General features: G+C 40.9%; 1 protein-coding gene across 2 annotated transcripts in view; it reads right to left on the bottom strand.

Moving 5' to 3' along the window:
• The window catches only part of Adamts12 (ADAM metallopeptidase with thrombospondin type 1 motif 12), a 263,298-nt gene that overhangs the window by 11,591 nt on the left and 228,652 nt on the right, over positions 1 to 23,055 (bottom strand). For both annotated transcript variants that reach the window (XM_028767605.1, XM_028767606.1), the window contains 4 exons: positions 19,169 to 19,321; positions 10,048 to 10,227; positions 6,057 to 6,200; positions 1,359 to 1,518 (listed from right to left, as the gene is read on the bottom strand). In XM_028767605.1, the coding sequence (XP_028623438.1) occupies positions 1,359 to 1,518; positions 6,057 to 6,200; positions 10,048 to 10,227; positions 19,169 to 19,321 (637 nt within the window). The remainder of the gene's footprint in view (positions 1 to 1,358; positions 1,519 to 6,056; positions 6,201 to 10,047; positions 10,228 to 19,168; positions 19,322 to 23,055) is intronic.

The raw sequence follows: 23,055 nt of genomic DNA, 5'->3' as shown, positions 1-23,055 counted from the left end.
CTTTCTTTCTTTCTTTCTTTCTTTCTTTCTTTCTTTCTTTCTTTCTTCAGTTTTTAAATTTTTGAGACTATAGTTAAAACTTTTCTCCCTTCCCTTTCTTACATTTAAACCCTCCTATAACCCCTCCCTACTCTGCTTCAAATTCATGGCATCTTTTTTGGCTAATTGTTATTATATGCAGAAATATATACACAAATACATATGTATTCCTAAATACAATCTGTCTAGTCTGTATAATGTTACTTGGATATGTGATTTCAGGGCTGACCACTTGGTGTTGGATAGCCATTTGGTGTGCTAGAGACTATTTCTACTCTCACCATTTCTCAGTTGCCTGTAGGTCTTTGTATATGGTTGAGGCTTCATGGACTTTTCCCATCAACTTTGGCAAACACCTAAGGCTCAGGAACAGTGGAGAAGAGAGGGCAGAAAGAATGTAAACGCAGATCAGGGCATTTGTTGTGAGAATATGTCTTCTAGGAATGTCAGAAGCTACACCATAAAGTCTCACCAACATGACTTCCTCAGCTTGAGCTGAACAAGAAGGATGATATTGGACATGTGAGAAGCACTCTATTACCTGAACATCTCTCCTTTAGATACTTCAACAGCTCCTTTCTGCCCCAGGAGGAAAAAGTGCAAACCTACCCACATAATTCCAAGCTTCTGTCCTTCTTAGCTTCTTTAATTCCAAGATATCCTAACTCTTAGAATGTTCACAGACTACCAGAAGAATATCTTTGTCTTTAGTATGGAGCTTTAAATGCTGGGTAGCCCAAGAGAGATTCATGTACTGGGCTATCCTGGCTATACCTGTTTCTTTTTATGTTATGTTTCTTCCTGTCCCTAATTGTCTTCTCTGAGATTATGTCCTTAATGAATCATATGTATATGATTCATATGTATATAATGATTCACACACACACACACACACACACACATATATGCACATATACACACACACACATATAAAATCACTTCCAAGGTTGCTTCTGGGCAATCTGACAGTATATTTAGATTTACAGATCATTCTGTATTTGAATGATTCCTTAAAAAAGCTAGAATATCTCTCAGACATTTAAAAAAAATAATTCTTATCTGTGTGGGATGCCATCAGCATAAATATGGTCTGAGGCAGGAGATCAGATGTACAGATAAAGTAATTCATTAAGGAATCAATCAAAATTTATTAAATCATATCACTTGTCTGAAAGTTGCTGTCCAGCCTCTTCAGCATCAAGATTTTCTGTTCTGCAGAGGGGCCAGAAAACTATCCTCAAGCTGAATCATGAAGGAAGATTTATATAACGCTCTTTACCACCACAGCCCCGCTCCACCTGAGCATCCCTGTCACCTACCAGCACTCTTCCTGCAGGCTTGCTGGTTGCATTTTTGGAATTCTGGGGGTCTGACCTGGTGGTCACAGAGGCACCGGTCTTGGTCTTCAGTTGTATTGTTTTCTGAGGGGATGCAATGAACGGTCCTCTTCTGAGAGCCACCACCACAGGAAGTGGTACACTGAAAAACACAGAAAGAGTCAAAGTTCTTCCCCAGGACTACCAAGGGAGCAACCTACCACAGTCAATGGAGAGACGGTCTAAATTTCCATGAGCCCTCTGGCGCTTGGCTCACTGTGAGACCAAGTTGTAATAAAGTACTACACTGCCATAATTGAAATCCAAGTCAGTCCAAGATGTGAGTTTAGGAAGAGTTCTGTGTGAGAGGTGTTGGAATGACTATAGCCTATATGCTAGTGAGCGCTCTGTAGAATGAGTTCCTTTTCCCCCATTTGAGAATGCCCTGATGCTTCTATGACACAGCTACAGCATTGAGGGTTAGTCAAAGTGGATCAGTTAATCACCTCCTTGGGAATTTGTAATGGACACACAGAAAGAGATTCCATTTTAGAGTAAATGATGCAAAAGAGAGTGTGGTTAATGGCTAGCATTCCTGCCAAGCCATAGAGAATGAGAAACCAGATTTTCTCTTCCATCATGGCAAAGCAAGTGGGATGGAGCACACACATTGGGAGGAATGAGAATGAAAGATGGCGTTTATAGGGTTTATAGCTTTGATTCTAACAAAATCTCTAAACCCAAGCACTCATTTTGATATCATGAATGTATGAGAAGCATTCACCTTGACATTATGAAGATACAATGTGAACCATAAGGGCACACACACACACACACACACACACACACACACACACACACACACACAGACACACACACACTTCCTTTTTTGTTTTGTTTTTGAGACAAGGTCTTGGTATGTAGCTCTGTTGGCCTTCAATTATGATCATCCTGCCTCAGGATTCCAGGTACATGCCACCACACCAAGCTTTATTTTAAGCTTTGTTATGTACACACTGCAGCAGCCTTAAGAACATTTTCAGGGTATACCAAGCATCTATTGAATGTCATCTTAGCAAACTAAAGTTGTATTTTTAAACAACTTAATATCACCTTCCATCTGTACCCCAGCTCCTGGCAAACACCATTGTATCTTTTTGATGCCCTTTGATCTCTGTAGGAATCTTACTAAGTAGAAGCAGACAGTAGCCCATTTGTGACTTATTTCAGTTAGCATAATTACTGCTAGTTCATCTATGTTGCAGTGTATAGACTTCCTTTATAAAGTAGAATAATGTTACATTTAGGTTTGTTCCACATTGCTTTCACAATCATCCACTGAGGGACATTTATGCAGTCTCCATGGTTTGGCTACTGTGATGTACATACACACTTACATTTTTTTATTTTATACAATGTTCTGTTATTTCTTTTTTGTTTGTTTGTTTGGCTGGTGGGAAAGGTGTGCATTTAGAATTAGCCAGCTATCCTCAGTGTAGATAATCCCAATCTTGTTGGCAGCATCCAGAGCATCATAAGGAGAAGCCAGCTGAACAGATACCTTCTCTCTGTCAGGCCTTATCAGGGTATTGGCTTTGGCCACATTCATGTCCTAGAGTTTCTTCACAGCCTGCTTGATCTGCTGCTTGCTGGCCTTGACATCTACAATGAACACAAGGGTGTTGCTGTCTTCTGTCTTCTTCATGGCTGACTCAGTGGTCAGGGGGAATTTGTTGACAGCATAGTGGTAAATTGTGTTTTTTTCTGGGCATGCTCTTTCAGGGGTATTTGGGTTACCTCCAGAACCACAGAGATTTGTGCTGCTGGTTGTTTGGTGATGTGTAGATCTTCTTTTTGTAGCTGTGGATGCCCTTCATCACTACCTTCTTAGCTCTCAAAGCCTTCACTCTGACTTTGGGAGGGACAGGAGCTTCCTTCTTGTCTTTTGATGCCATCTTGATGAACAGTGGTTTGTTATTTCTTAGATTTCTCTTTCTTATATGAGCAAAAATTCTCAGAGTAGAACAAGTTTCCCAGTCTTCATGCTTCACAGCAGTGAACATGATGTTCAACAAATACCCACTGACTGACTGGCTCAAAAGGTTGCTAAATGGGAAAGCCATTAAGCTTAAAAGAACCCATTTCCAATTTGAAATATAATTGGAGACCCAGGGTACTAGATAAGAGAACTTCCAGACAGGAATACTATCAGTCAGCTCTGAACACCAAACCCCACTTCTTACAGAGACTTCACAGATAACAGGATGCAGATGTAACTTTTTCTTCATATGTACTCATCTATTTTATTTTACAGTATATAAAACAGGAAGCATAACAATGAGTGGCATTGGGGGAGAATCTCTTGTTTAAATGTAAAAGTCAGAATTTTCTGTGACTAAATCTGAATATAATTTTAATCAAATATTCCACAAGTATTGGCAAGAAACAGTGAAATATCTATTCAGGTAAAACTTTCAATATTGATAAGTCTGTAACAAAGGTCATAAGGAAGAAAGATAGAAAATAAACAAACAAGACTCTGAGAGAATCCTGGACTAGCATTTTGGGAATCTGGGATTTCTGGCTTATTGTTGATCATCCTCCCCTTTTTTCTATATCTGTAAGATAAGATTGTTGCAGAAAGACTAAGTGTGTAAGTTTGGTTTCTGGTTACCATGACAAACATTGACCACCGCCATTGGCGAAGGGAAGGCTTGATTTGGCTTTTGGGCTACAGCCTATCTTCTGAGGAAGCTGAAGTAGGAACCTGGAGGCAGGAAGTGAAGCAGGAGCCGTGGAAGAATGATGATTCCTGAATTTCCCTCCAGCTTGCTCAGTTACATAACCGAGACCCACCTGCCCAGAGGTGTGGATGCTGTCCACAGGGGACTGAGTACTCTCACATGAGTCATTAACCTATTTCCTAGAGAACTCAGGTCGGATAAGTCCGAATGCTGGCAGAATTTGTCTATGGGATATGGAACTTTTATCCCCTCCATAATTAATGGTAGGATGATAATCTTTCTCTCATTTATAGTTTAATTATTTTGTTTACTTCACCATCAAACAGGCTGGCCATCTGGCAAACTGCTTTGTGGGCAGAAGAAAGGTCTAGACTCACAAAGTCAGACTAAGCCTAAGGCTTCAACATGTGACTATATTTAAGTCTAAGAAAAGAACCCAAGGGCTTGAGCATCAAAATAACCTTTCCATAGGCCTTGAGCATCTGGAATATTTTTGTTATTTGATGTTTTCTCTTTTGAAAGTATTTTTTTCTCTCTCTATTCTAAACTCTATATAATGACCATGGACTCCCAGAAGCTATGAGGCAACTTTTGACAAAGAGACCTGGAAGTAGCATACAGGGAGAGAGCACTGTGAGTCAAGCACATGGAAACATGTGACATATCAGTTACATGTAAATACATGACATGATAGGCATGGAAAATATCTGGCATGTCAGGAACAAGTGGCGAACATCCACCATGTGTCGAAAGGAAAACTGGCTAGTGAAGCTAAGGTAGAAGGGCTGGAGAGATGGCTTAGTAGTTATGGGTCCCACTCTTTCAGAGGACTCAAGTTTGGGTCCTTACACCCTCATTGGGTGCCTTACAATCCAGCTCTAGGGATTCTGTCCTCCAAGGGCACTATACTTAAGCCCACACACCCATACAACATGCATGCAGATGCATCGTTCAAAAATAGGACACCATTCCTACAAAGAGGGAAATGACAAAAAGATGGTTAGGAGAAATTTACTGGGAATCAGGGAAGGAGGGCAACCCAAAGGAAGAGGGAAGAGGGAAGAGAGGAGATAAAGAGCACTAAGGACGTTTGAAAATGCCACAGGGAATTATATGTTTATATGTTACCTAAAATTATATATAATCAATTAATAACCACATACACATATATCTATGTAATGTAATTGAAACTGTGCCACTTGGGGTAACAATGCTCTCTTCAAAACCGTAGACTGTCTAACAAAATCCTCACTGCCAGGCATGGGAAATCTTTCCGTTCCGGGGAGTGCAAGCGACCCTCTCACACAATATAGACTATTGCTGTTGCCTTGGTGCCTTTCAGAAAAGGACGGTAAGAGCCTATTGCTGAAGACAACACACACTTTGGATACAGGACTTAGAGGATTAAGTCTGGAACCGATCTGGAAGCCTCCTACCTGAGGACTAGCTCCCATGGTATCAGAGGAGCTATGCAAGCTAACAAGGAAGGAAAGTAATCAATACTCCTATCTACATGTAAAGCCTGTGAACCACAACAATGACCAGCATAGCAAGATATACAACCCCCCCCCAGCCCCCACGTTAGCTTCCCTTCCCCTACCCATCCATCCAGCTCTTCCTGAGTCCCATTGTCCTTCTGGTCTCACCTTCATCTGAACCCGTGGCAGATTGGTGTGCCTGTCCCTGACTTTCAACAACCTATCTGTCTCACAGGATGTTTGCCATAAACCCCCACCAGCTGGGACCCCCTCCAATCCCCAGAACCTAGCAAACATGGGATCTATTTCACTCTCCCTGAGCCCCATAGTCCTTCCAATCTGTACCTCCATCTGAACTGCCTGCCCCTGAACTCAAAAGGCAGTCTGTCTTCCAGGAAATTTAGAAATTTAAAAAATGTGCTATAAAATTTCTTTATAGAAAGTCAAGGTAGCACAAAGCACGTATAACCAACTCTTACCAGCTCCCAGTTCCCAGTGGCCCAATGACAGCAAAGGTGTCTGTTGCAGGGCACAGTAGATGCAGGTCTTTTTGTCCAGTCACAGAAGCCTCCTGGACAAGACACTCCTCTCTCCTGAATGCCGCCTCCACAGGACCTAGAACACTGACACACAACACAGGCAATTGGTTAAAAGTCAATGATAGAGGAAAACATTGCTCTCATTTCAACTGTGTACTAGAGAACTTTGTATTAATATGAGAGCCTGGAACATCTTCGTAGGTTCCTTAAAGGAGTGGTTTTTCAGTATAGACGATAGGTTAAGCGCTCTGACTCCTAAGCCTAGAGGTAAGATCACCACTTTTGCTTCAATAACTATCCAAAGAGGGACCCTCCAGGAGTGCACAGGGTAGAGGAACAGGGGAGCAGCTGGGGACAGGATCCTTCTGGTGTCCATCTGTGTCCCAGAGCTAAGGCTGTCTCACAGCCCTCCATACCCAAATCCTGCCCAAGAGAGAGCTGGTCTCCCCAGGAGTGCTGACATACCTAAGATCACAGGATTACAGGCCCACAGAAGGGACAAACTCCAGTCAGAGACAGCAAGATCAACAAACATCAGAGATAATCAGATCATGAGAGGCAAGTGCAAGAACCTAAGCAACAAAAACCAAAGCTACTTGGCATCATCAGAACCCAATTCTCCCACCATAGCAAGTCCTGGATACCCCATTATACCGGGAAGGCAAGATTCAGATTTAAAATCACTTCTCATGATGATGATAGAGGACTTTAAGAAGGACATAAGTAACTCCCTTAAAGAAATACAAGAGAACACAGGTAAACAGGTAGAAGCCCTTAAAGAGGAAACACAAAAATCCCTTAAAGAATTACAGGAAAACATAACTAAACAGGTGAAGGAATTGAACAAAACCATCCAGGATCTAAAAATGGAAGTAGAAACAATAAAGAAATCTCAAAGGGAGACTACCCTGGAGATAGAAAACCTAGGAAAGAGATCAGGAGTCATAGATGCAAGCATCACCAACAGAATACAAGAGATAGAAGAGAGAATCTCAGGTGCAGAAGATACTATGGAAAACATTGACACAACTGTCAAAGAAAATGCAAAATGCAAACTGCAAAAAGCTCCTAACCCAAACATCCAGGAAATCCAGGACACAATGAAGACCAAACCTAAGGATAATAAGTATAGAAGAGAGTGAAGATTCCCAACTTAAAGGGCCAATAAATATCTTCAACAAAATTATAGAAGAAAACTTCCCTAACCTAAAGAAAGAGATGACCACAAACATACAAGAAGCCTACAGAACTCCAAATAGACTAGACCAGAAAAGAAATTCCTCCCATCACATAATAATCAAAACACCAGATGCACAAAACAAAGAATATTAAATGCAGTAAGGGAAAAAGGTCAAGTAACTTATAAAGGAAGACCTATCAGAATTACACCAGACTTCCCACCAGAGACTATGAAAGCCAGAAGATACTGGACAGACGTCATACAGACCCTAAGAGAACACAAATGCCAGCCCAGGCTACTATACCCAGCAAAACACTCAATTACTATGGATGGAGAGACCAAGATATTCCATGATAAAACCAAATTTACACAATATCTTTCCACAAATCCAGCCCTACAAAGGATAGTAAATGGAAAACTCCAACACAAGGAGGGAAACTACACCTAGAAAAGGCAAGAAAGTAATCTTCTTCCAAAAAACCCAGAAAAAAGATAGCCACACAAACATAATTCCACCTTGGGATTCTGTGGCTCTGCATATGTGTGTATGGATTCAGGGGTACCTGACCAAGAAGAAGGAAAAGAGGGTAATAAATTAGGATGGATTGGTGATTCTCAGACCAGCAGTATCACCATCATCTCATAGAGAAGACACATTGTATATTTAGAGTTTCCAACCTGAGACTCCCTAATTAGACCCTCCAGGGATCATCCCAACCCTCTGTGTTGACAAGATGATTTTGAAATGTACTAACATTTGACTACCACTGATGGAGAGATGTCATAGCTAAAATACATTGGCCCTTTAATTAGTCTGAGATGTCTGACGTTTCCCAAATGGGCCCAGAATATTCTCAGGGTAGAAAGCCATTAAATAGAGCATTACAACAGGTTAATGAAAATATCTAAAGGTGTTCAATATTTGAACAGCTCCAGGAGTTAAAGTTCCTGTCTCCACTGGGTCTTCAAGGAGACGTCTTCCAACTTTGTGGTTTTCTTGGAACAAAGACATTTAGAAAAGTTGGTGGTAGGAAGTCTTTGGGGAATATATTAATATTGGGGTTCCCCAGCTACTGAGGAAATACAAAGATAATATCTTCTCCATAATAAAGAAGATCTGACTGATCATCATTGTGAGGACGTTGAATGAGGGTCTCACTATACAGCCTGCCAGGCCTGGAATCCACTATGCAGACCATACTGGCCTCCAACTCACAGAGACTGGCATTCCTCTGCCTCCCCAGGTGCTGAGCTTAAAGGCGAGTGCCAACACTACTGGTCTTTCACTAGTCATCTTTGATAGCCTAAAAATGCTGTTTTTCTGACCGGGAAATCTCAACTTCTGTGTAAAAGTTTTCCATGATTTGAATGATTTTCCTGAGCAGATCCAGGCTAGGCTTAGCATATGAGAAGAACTTGAAGGCCGGGAAGGTGTGGGAACAACAGGTACTCCAGTCTAAAGTTTAGCAAGAAAGGGAAGGAGGAAATAGAGGATACTGTCCCACTTTCCCACATCACCCCAGGAAACACTACAGAGTGGTTCTGATACCTAGCAATCAACATGAGTTAGTGGCCCAGAGTGAAGTAGGAAGTCACAAGGGAGTCAGTTTTCTGTGCTAGGTCTGTGTCTTCGGGCTCTGAATCTACAATTATATGGGGTGAGAAGGATCTGACTATTATTGTCAGCCCTTCTGAAGAAGGCTTGGACAGGTGTGCAAGGCTGTTATACAGTGCTCATCAGAGTAGTCTACTTTGAATAATTTCATTGTATTCGTATCCGTTCTCTTCCTGCATACATTGAAGGGACCCATAAAAGAGTTAATGACTCAGCCCTTCTCACTAATCTCTCTGCTCAACTCTCACTGAGCCAAGTTCTACAAAGGAGTAGGCACTGGAACTGAAGTCTGACTGATGCTTGAATAAGCACTTTATCATTTATTTTCTGGGTGTGGAACCTCAGGTGTATTTCTTAACCTCATCGAGTTAAAATTCATCTATAAAATGGAACGAGTAAGGCCTACCACTTACATCCTTGTGAGAATTAAAGTAGGCAATAAAAGACCCCATGCGCACACTCACAGTGCATTATAGATTTGGCTTCTCATCTTTGTTTGGTGCGTGGATATACGTGGGAGTATGTTTTAGCCACTGATGTGCTTTTCTATTGGGAAATGAGACTATCATACTTTATCTGAGAATAATAACTCTATTGGTGTTTTCATGTTCTAGACACCAAAATCCAGCAGAGTTCTTTATAACATAAAAATGACAGGCACCCTCTCTTTTATTTGTGCCAACAGTCATCTGTGCATTTGACTGAGATATGAATCTAAAATGATATGTGGTGAGAAGGATCTGACCGTTATTCTCAGCCTGACTGAAGAAGGCTTAGGTGTGCAAGGCTATTATTATATATTGCTCATCAAAGTAGTCTATTTTGAATCATCTCAAGTGTTCAAATCCCCAGGGTCTCTGATTAAACACTATGTCCATTGTGAGACAACGCTCTAATAAAGAACTCTACTTTCATAGCTGACAACATACCATATCATTTTCCCAGTGGCATTCTTTCAGCTCCTTCAGGGAGGCCGTTTCCCCCATACAGTGTGGGGTCACTAAATGGAATTGAATCTCTGGTATGATTCCAGTGTTGTCTTCTGTAACTCCTACACACATGTGTTAATACAATAATTCATGGTCTATTCGACTCTAGACTCAAGTCTCCGTGATGCTCCCTTCTGGGTGCCATACCTGGCTCCAGGCCTCCACTTGCCATTCTTGACAAGGCTCCAGGTTACAGCTCATACTCAGCGGAGGAGGAACACCAGCCAGGAATTGACAGTGAAATGGCCTCAGGCTCCGGTGATGGTCCAAGTTGTCCATGCACTGAACCTCACGAATCTTGAAGCCTCCACTGCAGTTTCGGGAGCACTGAATGGAGAACAAAGGCAGAGGTAACAGCTGACTCCTTAGCATCAGGACCCTACACTCCATCGCTGTGGAAGTTCAGGTTCCTAGCATGGGGAAAGAGGTCAAACCTAGTCTGCATGTACCCAACTTTCCTTCATATTTATTGAGAGGCAATCATATAAGCAGATCTTCTAGTTTGGGTCTCCGGGTGTCAAAAACCAAAACCAAAACCAAAAAACAAAACCAAAAAACAAAACCCAAAACCCCAAACCCAAACCCAAAACCCAAAACCCCAAACCCCAAACCCAAAACCCAAAAACCAAAAACCAAAAAAAACCCAAAAACCAAAAACCAAAACAAACAAAAACAAACAAACAAACAAAACAACAACAACAAAAAACCAATTTGGAGGTCTGTCAGCAGTGGGTGAGTATCCCAGTTTTGTCCCTGGATGATTATGGATACATAATTTTTTAGTGAATACACTTTGAGCCTCAGAGGACACATTTGCAAACTTGGTTGTTTAACTGTTATCTCACAGGCTACTAGAAGACAAAAACCTGGGCTAGTCAGCACAGGTTATAGCCTGACTCAAAGGGTGGTCATTCCTGCTAAATACCTGTATCTACTTCAAGTAAACCAGCATCCAAAGCCTTCTGGGATGGGGCATTTTTGTCCCAAAGGAAGGACCACTCTGACAAACTATCTTCCCTTCTCTCTCAGGGGTCCACTACAGAACAGTTTTATCCATGACTCGGAACACAGGGTAGGTTATAAAGCCTCTTAGGTAGAGATTATAATATAGAAACAAACTGAGTAACTGTTCAATGCTTTGACTCACAGGAATGAGCAAAGCTGTCATTCATCACTGCCTCCATCACTGTATGCTTTGCCTTATGGGCACATGTCTACAGAAAGCCTCCAAACCAGTCCTATTTATAGCCCTCTCCCCTGACTCCAACCTTGTGAAACAGTCCCTGCATCCTGCTCTGTATCTGGAAATTGCAGGGTTCACCTGTCAGCTTTCCATGTAATTTGGACAAGAACAGCACTGGTAACTTAGGCTACCTGCAGCCAGGATTTAGTCTCTCATCTGTCTCATTTGATTCGAGTGCTTTCCTGATCCCTTACCACCTACATTTGCTGTATATTTGGACCCGAAATGGGAGGGTCCTGCACTCATCAGTAGATGCTCCCAGTTTAACAATGTTCCCTTGTGGTCCTTACATCCTAAATGCCCCTTCCTCTGCTTTCTGAATTGTGATGCTACTCTTCCCTTTGTCCGAGCATCAGATGAAATGAGAACACTTTAAACAAATGTTACTTGCCACAGTGAGTGATATGATAGGTATGCATCAGCATGTGTCTGCCACTGTGGTACACATGTGGCAATCAGAGGACAGGACTGTGGAGTTGATTCTCTGTCTTTTACTCAATTGGGTTCTGGGGCTAGAACTCAGGCCCTCAGGTTTGTGAGGCTCACCCCTTCCCACGGAGTCATTTCACTACTTTGTAAAGCCGAGGTCTTCCTTAAACAAAACATGCTCCTGTTATTTGGTTTCTCTCTCTCTCCCTCCCTCCCTCCCTCCCTCCCTCTCTCCCTCCTTCTCTCTGTCTCTCTCTCTGTCTCTCTCTCTGTCTCTCTCTCTGTCTCTCTGTCTCTCTCTCTCTCTCTCTCTCTCTCTCTCTCTCTCTCTCTCTCTCTCTCTCTCTCTCTCTCTCTCTCCATGACATAGCACTTGAAATGCAAAAGATCTAGTTTATTTTGTCCATGGTTTGTACCACTGTCACTGCCATGAAAGAAGTGCCCTAAGTACTCATTCAGCATTGTACCACAGGTGCTCAGCATGGGGCCAGGCAAGCATGAATGACCAGAATGGATTTGTTGAATCAAGAAAATGAATTTTGAGAAACTGCTAGTTGGACCCCCAAAGGGAAAACCAATGTCTGTATCCTCTTTTCCTTCCTTCCTTCCTTCCTCCCTCCCTCCCTCCCTCCCTCCCTCCCTCCCTCCCTCCCTTCCTTCCTTCCTTCCTTCCTTCTTTATTCTTTCTTTCTTTCCTTCTTTCTTTGAGATAGGATAGCCTAGTCTGACATTATGAACGTCCTGCCTCAGCCTCCTGAGCACTAAGATTTCAGATATGTGCCTCCATGCCCAGCAACTGTGTCTTTACCTTCTCCATTATTCACAGTGATTTCATTGAGAGTCTTGACTGAAAAGGTACATCCAAGAAAGGACATATACTACAGGAGGATGTCTGTATGTTGTCCTCTGACCCTCGTCTTTAGTCAAGAAACATCATACACTCCTGGCTTTCCCAGAAGTCATCATTGTAGGGTTGCAACTGAGTAGAGAAAATCCCTCAAATCCTTCCAGTAGAAGATTTCCAAAACTACTGCTCCACCTTCTCCCACTATCCAGAAAGATGCACCAAGATACTTGGTATAAAATCTTGATCTGTGTCTTTGTTAGTTTTCTATTGCTATAATTAAAATTCCTAGAAAAAAAATAACACTTTGAAAGAATGTATTTTAGCTACATTTGTAGGTTATAGCCCATCATGACAGGACTCACAATGGTAGGATTGTAAGGAAGCTGGTCACACTCTATCCTCAGTCAAGAAGCAACAAGGAATGTTTGTACTTAGTTAACCTTCTCTTTTGTCATACAGTCTAGGACTTAAACCTAGGGAATGGTGCCACCCACAATAGAAAGGTCTCTCCAACTCAATTAAGCTAAATAAGATAACCTCCATGAGCATGCCTAGTTGGCTAGACCCTGTCAAGTTGTCAACACTAAACAGCATTGTCTGTAACATGGGAAGATATGGGCTCACTTGCCCAAGAGGTAGATGGATGCTCTTGTGTTTTCACAATTCAAGAATGATCAAACTAGCCAGACAGCTCCAACAAAATGCAAATTAACAAAATCTTTATTCTCTTCCCATGTGCTAAGCACGTGTAGAAAAATAAAAGTAGCTGCTACTTTATAATTAGCTCTATTAAGAGAAGTAAATTTCACAAGAAACAAGTGTGAAATGAGATTATATTTTCTCGTGTTCTATTTGTTGCTACAAGCCACTATTCCCAAATACAATTTTCAAATTAGCATTATTCTATTGTTGAAAGTTTGTACACATATAATGGGAAGTGAAATTTACTCGCATGCTGTGAGCAGTCACAAGGGAAAATACTTTCTAAATCTATCCCTCTGTTTCATTTTCAAAGGGGTCTTAGTTTCCATTAGCAAGGCAGAAGTGGCAGCATACTGAAATCACTTGGCATATTGAAGTCACTCTTAATGCCGGTTTGCTTTTGTGTGTAGAATGCCAATTGATGCATTCGTTTTCTTCTTGCCCTACTTGTATTTCCTAATATGGAGCCTGTGGGCCAGCCTGAGGACAGGAGTCAGGATAAGGGAGGAGAAAAACTAGCTAATGCTCTGTCAAAATCAAGATAGTTTTCCAGTTACAGTATCAGTTACTTTAACTGATGTGTTTTGCAAACCAAATCAAGGTACAATGGAAACAGATTCCATTATCTCAAGGATTTTTTGGTGTTGTTTTAATGGTGGATAAGTATGTGATATTTTTATCTATTTGCAAGTTTTTTATATTAAGTTTACAAAATTAAAGAAAGTAATAATGCCTTTATTAATGGATTCACTGATAAAAATAAAATGTCCACCTCTTCTTCTTGGGGCTGGTTTTGACTTGTGTCATCTTTTTCACACTACAGAGTCCTCAGAAACATATGATGAGAAAGTTAAGGAGCACAGGGTCAGGAGGTCACCACAAGGCATTCAGTTACAACCCTGGCACTAAATGGCTGTGTGAGTGTGAATAAATTACTTCTCTAAGACTCCATTTCTTCACTGATATCAAAATAAGGATAAGCTGGATTATTAAATTGTCCCAACGTTCCCAGGCATCAGAAGGACATGGATCACTGCAGTTGTACTGTGCTGTGATTTGAGAATATCCAAAGCCTCAGGCCAAATAGTAAACTAGGATATAGAATTTAAAGGGAAGCCTTACTTTTTACTCTTTTATTTGTGCTAAACACAGTCACAAGACGTTTAAAATCTAGTAGTGACTCAAGAATATATGAATGGCACAAACAGGAGTTGTTTGAGTTAAGAAACACAAGGACACAAAATTAGATTGGTACAGAAGAGGGTATGTATTTGGGAGGAGTCTGGGCATGAAAAACATCAAAATACAAATGTATGAGTCTCTCAAATAACTAACAAAACTGTTTGGAATGACAGTTTTGAAAATTATGAGATTTTAGTTTCTTTTAAAAACACAAAAATAGCCGGGCGGTGGTGGCACATGCCTTTAATCCCAGCACTTGGGAGGCAGAGGCAGGCAGATTTCTGAGTTCGAGGCTAGCCTGGTCTACTGAGTGAGTTCCAGGACAGCCAGGGATACACAGAGAATCCCTGTCTCGAAAAACAAACAAAACAAAAAACAAAAGAAAAAAACAAAAGCAAAGCAAAACAAAAAAACAGAAATATTATAAAAATGTGCTTTCATTTTACTCCCAGGTGTGGAGATGTGAGGCTGCTTCAGATGGTCTGTAACATCTGATTATGATTCGCTTAGTGCTCTAGCAGAGGTGTAGTTTTTGCTAGCTGCAGATAGTTTCTATGATTGTGTGATGTTCAGAATTCTGGGAACTTTTAAAGCATATGTAAATGCTAGGGCCCCAAGAGAGGGGTGTTGGCATTGTTAGTAATTCAGGGGGCATTGGATGTAGTTTGTTAGTTGTCCTGCTCAAAGAAGAACAAGAGAAAAGAAATTCTTGGAAATTCTCTCTCTCTCTCTCTCTCTCTCTCTCTCTCTCTCTCTCTCTCTCTGCGCGTGTGTGTGTGTGTGTGTGTGTGTGTGTGCGTATGTGTGTCTGTCTGTTGTCTGTCTGTCTCCTCTATCCATTCTCTCTTATCTAGTGATGGGAGGTAAAACTGGGGGTGATAAAGGGTGGGAAAAAGAAGAACCCACAAAGGAACAAAGACCAGCTACAACTATTTTTAAAATTCTAATTGTCCCTCCGTCCCCTTACTTTCCTCTTTCCTTCTTCAGTGTCAAGTAGACACTGAAGACAAAACAGGTAGAGGGCAGAGAAGTAAAGAGAGTGGTGTGTAGAGAGACTCAACACTTTGATTCAACATGGCTTGTCTGCAAACAACACATTGGGCAGAATTCAAGAAGAGGGGAAGGGAGAGCAAGGAGAAGCAGGCAGAGGCTACCATGGAGGGCCTTGTTGTCGGCATGCCATTGGTCTTGGGTCAACTTTTCTGTGGCCCCAATTGCGTGAGATGACTAGGTTTATATCCCCATTGCTTCCGTTTGATTGCCATTCCTGTAACTATTTTTTTCCTTAGGGATCTCTGAATTTAAGATGATTAGTGGTGTAAAAGGAGTGTGATGCTTTAAAGAAAGATTAAATTATTAATATACTCAGGATCAAATAAAGGAAGAGATTCTCAGTCTATCATCTTCCACTTCCTGCCATTCAGTTTGAGGAATGGAGACATCTCTCTAATATATAATTCTATGTGCTGGCTTTTATGCATTAAATTTTAATATGTGTCTATGAATGTACTTTGGATGGGGTAGAAATCTATATATACTTAGTAAAATCAATGCTATTTTTCATTTTATCCATTTGTAGAACTTCAGTTTGATAAATTGTAGCAAAGCCATAGAAAATATACAAACTCCAAAGACATACAAACTTCATCTAGATTAAGACAAAGTAGTTAACAAATATATGAGGCCTGATGATTCAAGGACAGGCTGTAGTCTCCTCTTATTTTTCAGCAAAGCTAGAGATAATAAAATCGACTGTTGCTAAAAGGAAATTGCAGTGTTGCATATGTGGGAAGACAGATTGCCCCATGGGAAAACACATTTCTGATTTATTTCATGAAGAAATATGATTTGTTTGACTTTAATTCCAAAAAAGTACAGTGTTCAATCTAAAAAACATAACAGGAAGACTGTCAAATCGGGAGTCTGCAGAATTGAGGTGACATGTAGATCATTCTTTCTGGAAGTGTGAGGAATTGAAAATCATGAGTAGTTTGGGTGTTATACCTACTGGAGGGGTTTTCAAGAGCACCATTGTCATTTCTTGCATTTCTTTCACCATAAGAATAACTTCCACTACCCAAGGAATTCATTCTAAAATTGGTGTGTGTTACCCCACTGATATACATATTTATCACGAACTGTTTCTTTCCTCCTGAAACACTATAGTTGAAGCAATAAAGTGTCCAATAAGCTTTCCATCAGTTGATAATTTCTTGTGACTGACACGGTGTAGAATAAGCACGATAAACAACCACTTTAAATCTCGTTTTCCTCAACAGAGATTATACATTCCTTTATCAAGTTAATTATGAAATTGGTGTTTTGAAAGCTTCAGCAGCAGGCACCTGATGATATAGGTGACTTTTGGCTTCTACAAGTAGTTTAAGTGTCCCACTGTTCATGGACAGCTGGGCATTTTGATTAGCACTAGGAACAAACAACTTCTCTAGTCAGTACTCCTCTGACAGGATTCGCCTGTCCTTCAACTTCTTGTTTCAAGTCTAGAAAAATCAAAGGTTAGCAAATACCTACCAGCCACTCTGACTTTCACTGTTTAGCATAAATCTTGCCCAGAAATTGCTTCCCCCACCCGGCACCATCCCCCCGTCCCCTCCCTCAGACAGGCTTTTGCTATTTGTGGATGTTTTGTACACTGCTATAGTTTAAATCTAGAATGTTTTCCAAAGGCCCATGTGTGAAAGTCTTGTTCTCTGGTGTGATGCTGATTGGAGGTGATAGAAATTTTAAGGAGTGGGGTGGAGTTGGGGGTCTTCTGGTTGTTGGGCACAGACCTTTGAAAGGGATTCTTCCTTGTCATTTCTGTATGTGCCTCCCCACCAGGAGGTGGCAGCATTGCTTCATCAAGTACTTCCTACCATCGACGTCACAGCAAAGAGATAAACTGTTCATAGATCGAACCCTCTAAATATGCCTTTTTTTTTTATAAGTTGATTATCTCAGGTGTTTGTTGTAGAAATAAAAGTTAATAAATATATATTTGATCCTTACATAACTTCATAGGTTAAGTAGAAGCAGTATTACTAACTTATTTCTGACATGAGTACATTAAGTCCTTCTAATCAGCTGGATGAATACACACTAATTAGAGACAGGGCAGGAATCCCGATTCACATGTGCCTGATTCTCAGCACACTACTACCTCTAGGATGGTTTTGTTTGTTTTCTGAGACAGAGTCTTGCTATACAATCCTTGCTGCCTTTGAATTCACTATGAAGTTCAGGCTGGACTTAAATTTATGACAATCCCGGTGCAACCTGAGAAGTACAGCCATGCACCACCCTACCAGCTTGCCTCTAGGATTTAATTCTATAGAAATATGCTGGGGCAAAGTTAAGACAAGAACCTTTGCTTTACTTCAGCCAGATGAGTTCAGAGAGGAAGAGCCGTTTTTGTTATCTCTAGGTACCAGGAAGGTAGAAATCTAAATGTGCAACTTTGTTTCCTGTCGAACATTTAAAATGCACACAAGAACTGCTTAACTCAGGCTTAAACTGTGAGAAGGGTACACTTAGAGCCAGAAGCTAGCCAAAACACGTCAATCCAGCCAGTGATGGATCGTGGTGGTGGGGAAATCCCTGGAGAGTTAACTGGGTGCCTCAGGTCTGATGCTAGTGGGCTCAGGGAAGTCTGTAATTCAGCCTAGACTGTAAGGAATTTAAGTCTTTGTATTTGGGCAGAGATTTGTAGACTAATGGAGAGGTAACATTGAAATTTTAGTATTGAGAAACTCTGAAAAAGCAAACTGTCAAGTGAAAAAAATTAAACTCCCTGGTGGATGGAGGAAGGAGAATTCTGGCAAAACCCAGGCATGAGCTCCAGAATCTTTCATCTGGGAATTCCTCAGGCCTGACTTGACCGTCTTGAGGAACTGTCTTTTCATGTCATATCATTTTCAAGAAAATGATTATCCTCCATGAAAAGTGAATGGAATTTTGGGACATGGGTAACACTTGGCGAAGTTTGAAAACTGAGACATTTCCTTAAGGTATTTTTAGATATGGGAGATGATTCATAGATAAGTGTCTTTGTTGTATTCTGGGATTTGTTATTAGTTGGAAAGAAAAAACCCTCAAAGGAATGTGAATTTATTCTTTAAAAACTTACAGTAGCAACATAGAGAGAGGGAGGTTGAAGAGTCATTAGAATATGTAGTGCGATTCTCAAGGAGTTAGCCCTCTCTTTCCCAAACTCAGAAATCATCATCACCACCACCATTATATTAGTGTTATTATTTACTATGTGTGTATGTTCATGTGTGAAGGTTAGAGGTGGGCATTGGGTGCCCTAGAGTTGGAGCTTCAGGTGGTTGTGATCCACCCTGTGTAAATACTGGGAGCTAGACTCAGTTCCTCTGTAAGAACAGAAAGCACTCTTAACTGCTGGATCATTCCTCTAGTCCTGGATTGTTCTCAATGCTTCTGCTTTCTTTTCATTTTAGGGAAATGAAACATTTTTTTTTTATGTGTGAAGAGCCATTGAGCCACGACTTAATTATATATGTGACAATGTATAATTATTCATTATACAATTATAATTTTCATGCAATGCAAAATTGAAATAACTGAGAAATATTGAACTGCAGGCTAGACAGAGCAACTCATTTTGAAACTGTTTTCTCGAGCTTATCTCAAGACAGTGATGACACACAGGTAAAAGTTTGCATATTAATAACATGTCTGACTTCTAGGTCTTCCATAACTTAGAATAAGCCAATGGCCCTTGCTTTTTTTAAAGAGACATACAGAAGGGAGGCAGGGAGAGAGACAGGAGGAGAGTAGACATTTTTGGCAAGTGTTCACATAGGGCCCACTCCTTTCCGTGAATACACAGCATCAAAGATTACCTTGCTCCAGTTTCCCACTCGCCAGCCAGCACAGGGGCGGAGGTGGCACTTCTTAGCAGGGTCTGGCCTCTGAATGGTGGCGCAGTCAGCATTCATCCCGGTGCTACATTCTACTGTCCTCCAGTAGGCCCCCAGCCCACAGGTGGTGGAGCACTGCAGCAGGAAGGAAGGAAGAGAAGACAGGCAAAGCTTTTCTCAGGACCACCTATCTCCGGGGGCTTGGAGCCAAAGGTTTCCTGTTCCAGATGCTAAGGTTGTCTCAGATATAAATAAACACAACATTTCAATGTCTGGATGAATCGTTTAAAGTGAATGGCTTTAATATCTGCAGTTAGAGATCACCCAGCCGTATACTAAAGCAAATAAATGAAAATATGCTTTTCCTTGATAATATATACTGACACAAATAACTGGGCCACAGGCACACCGTATACCACTCCAGTTCAGAAAGGATGCCAGATGTGTGCATCTGCCTTGCAGCTCATGTCTAATGTGGCAATGACTTTTACCCACTTTCTTTCCATGGCAACCTTGTTGTACTAGTTACTAGACAGAACACTGGAGCTTAATGCTGGCTTGCCCATGGAGGAAGATGGGGTTTTCTTCCTCCAGAGCCCACATCATATATTCTGTAGTGTGTCTCAAACTCTAGTGTCTCTAGGTAACTTCCAGGAACCAGCTAAAGGCAGATACGAGACTCTACATTTTTACAAAGTGCAGATGGTGCGACAATGTTGGCTCTCAGACCACAGGTGGAGTAGGGGAAAACATACAAAAGGCTACCCTTCACTCCTTGATCCAGCAGCAGAGAATGTGGTAGTGGCCTTTTCCATAGGCAGAGTTAATTTTTCTCAAGGTGTTTCCTTCATTATCACAAGTTTAGCTTGCACTCACCTTGAAGAGTACATAGTTTGTCCCATTTTTATCTCTCCCACCCCTTGTATTCTCTTTTCCTGCTCACCCTTAGGAAACGGTCATTTCTGAATACATAAAAGACAGATGTGAACATATTTAAAAGAAAGTGTCTTTTGATAAATTATATAAACCAAGAGCTGCCTTATGTTTTCTTGGCTACACATTTGCCCTTTATATAACTTGGTGCTTCATCTGGTGTAAATTTTAGTATAATAAAAATAAGTATATGTATATATATGTATATATATGTATATATATATATACATACACATATATGTGTGTGTATGTGTGTTTATATACATATGTATACATATGTGTATATGTATACATATATATATACATATGTGTGTATGTGTGTTTATATACATATGTATAAGTATACATATATGTATAGTCACATTTATATCTTAGGTAAATTGTAGAATCCCAAAATGGGAAGACTAAAAAGTACCCAATGTCTAATATCAATTTTCATTTATAGACGCAATTTCTTCTCATCCTTACAGTCATTTAGGACTTGATCTGAGTCTTTCTGGTTTCTCTTTGAACGTAATTATACATCTGTTTAGTAGAGCCCATGACAGCTAACATGCACTGAGCACATCGTGGATTAAGCTCACTAATGTTCTCCAGCATTCACCCTCACCCTCTCATCAGAGGTGGAATTAAATCGACACTGTTCTTGTGTCGTCTTTTGTCTAATGGGGCATGGTGGCTAAAGCTATGCTAGTTACCAGGTTTTGCATTCTGCTTTTGCTCTGGACTCTGCTTTCATCTGGGCCACACATTAGAGGACAAGAGCCAACATGAAACAGAATCAGATGACTCAGATGAAGCCACCCCAGGCCAGCTTTCAGCTGACCCCCAGCAGGGACCTGAGAACAGGCTGAAGCGGATAGAACCTCCTGGTTGAGGGTACAACTATGCAGTGAATAATCACAGTTCTGTTATTTGCTAACAGTGTGAGCTTGTGCAATTATGGACTCCCCTAAGCTTGCAAAACTGGTGGCAACTGTAGTATCCCTCATGTTGAGTTGCAGTCAGGATGGAAGCTCACTCATGCATACTGCCTTGCACAAGTACACACAGACAGTATGCTGTGCTGGTAACTTAATACTGTGACATAGAAGGAAAATATAACATTTAGGAAAGCCTAGGAAAGTTGCTAATGAGACCACATTACCAGGCTAGCAATGATTCCAATAAATCTCAAGAGATAGCCATAGTTCTCTTTGCCATATTTATGTGGCAAATCGCATATATTATTTCCAGAGCTTGAAGCTTTATTCTCACCAGAATTGGTTTAATTTTCTTTGACAGTTTCTATATAGGCATCTTGCAATGGTCCAAAAGTAAATCTGACAAGAGGAAATCCACTGAAAATAGGAAAAGCAAAACAAAAATCGCATTCTGTAGATTACAGTTTTAAAAAATTTAATTACATTCAAATTCAAGTAGGAGATGGGAGGAAACAAGAGGCCTTTGAGGAAGAGGAGGGGTAACTTCATTCTGTCCTCGGCCCTTGGCAGCAACTGACCCATCAGGTCAAGGAGCAGGTGTGGGATGCTAGAACTGGGGCATTACGGAGGGTCAGGCAAGCAGCGTCTGAAAAATAGCTCTGAAAAGATGTGAAAATTTTGCTCTCACCTGCATTGTACTTGACTACAGAAGTCTACATTTAATGGGCTGGCCCAGGGGATCTTACTGAAAGAAGAATTCAATGAGATGAAATGAGGGATTCTGTCAAGATAAGGGCCATAACAATGCACAGGACATGACACTCACATTTTCTGTTTTGTGAACACAAATTGAACCCCCCCTGCTTCTTGCTATGTGTCTGCTGTTCTTCTGAAGCCCATAGATATTTCTTTCACTTCATACCAATCTTAGGAATCAGACAACTATCACCTCCTTACAGAGGAAGAAACCGAGGGAGTGTCAGGAAACAGTTACTCGGGTCCAAGTCCAGCGAGTGCATTTTCAAACTGCATGCTTTTTTATAGGGCCAACCTAGGCTTTATATCAATTATTAATCCTGAAACCTTAATTAGTAGAAGTGTGATGTACAGTGAGGGCCTTGGGCAATCTTTTAATTCAGAAGAGAAGCTGAGAGCATATCCTAAGAGATACTTCAGATCAAGCCCTGGGAAAGTTTAAAAAATGATTTCTGGGTTAGATATCAGAAAAGCTTTACAGAAGAAGAAGCTGAAAATGACCCCAAAGGACATGCAGGGTATGAGGGCAGAGTAGACAGGGTAGGGAAGCCCAGGTAGAAGCAGCATGGAGGAGAGCACTGGACAAGGACATAGAGGATAAAGGAGACTGGGCACTTTGGAGTTCTGAAGTGCAAATTGGATGCAGAATAGCAGCAAGACTAGAAAGTCAGTATATGAAAAAATACTACTCCAATTTGATGTTTCCTTAGACGGTTTACTTTTTTGATTACCGCCTTATATTATTGATAGAGTGCACTTCATCCGATCTGTACGTATTGAAAAGGTAGATGTATGTAAGCAGTACATTGATGCAGTTAGAACAAGCCTCTGACATCTCTTGTAGTGATGTGTGGAGAGTGTCGGAAAAGGGAAAGAATAGAGATGTACCGACCAGCAGTGAGGCGAAGCCAGGTGTATTGGACAAAAGTATGCACCAAGGGTCCTTTATTTCTAACTACTGAGATACTATTGGTACTTTGGGCTTGGGACTCCTTCCTTAACAAAAGATTTTCCCGAATACTGTAGGTATTTCTATTATTTTTGTTCTCTCATATATTAAATGTAGTCATTCCAAATCCTTCCTACCATCAGCCTAGGAACTGCTCAGCCTTCAACTAGCAGGAAACAAAAAGAAGATGTCTGAATTGATGACGTCGTCTGACTTCAAACACTACTAGAGCTTGTTCTAGTGAGGTGGAGGCAGATTAGCATCAGTGGCGCTTCTTAGGTTTCAGAGACATTGTAATTGAGAGATGA

The sequence above is a fragment of the Grammomys surdaster genome, unplaced genomic scaffold (assembly GCF_004785775.1).
Source record: "Grammomys surdaster isolate TR1022 unplaced genomic scaffold, NIH_TR_1.0 174, whole genome shotgun sequence".
NCBI classification, from domain to species: domain Eukaryota; kingdom Metazoa; phylum Chordata; class Mammalia; order Rodentia; family Muridae; genus Grammomys; species Grammomys surdaster.
The sequence above is the reverse complement of the archived record's forward strand: the minus strand, read 5'-3'. Positions and strand labels throughout refer to the sequence as shown.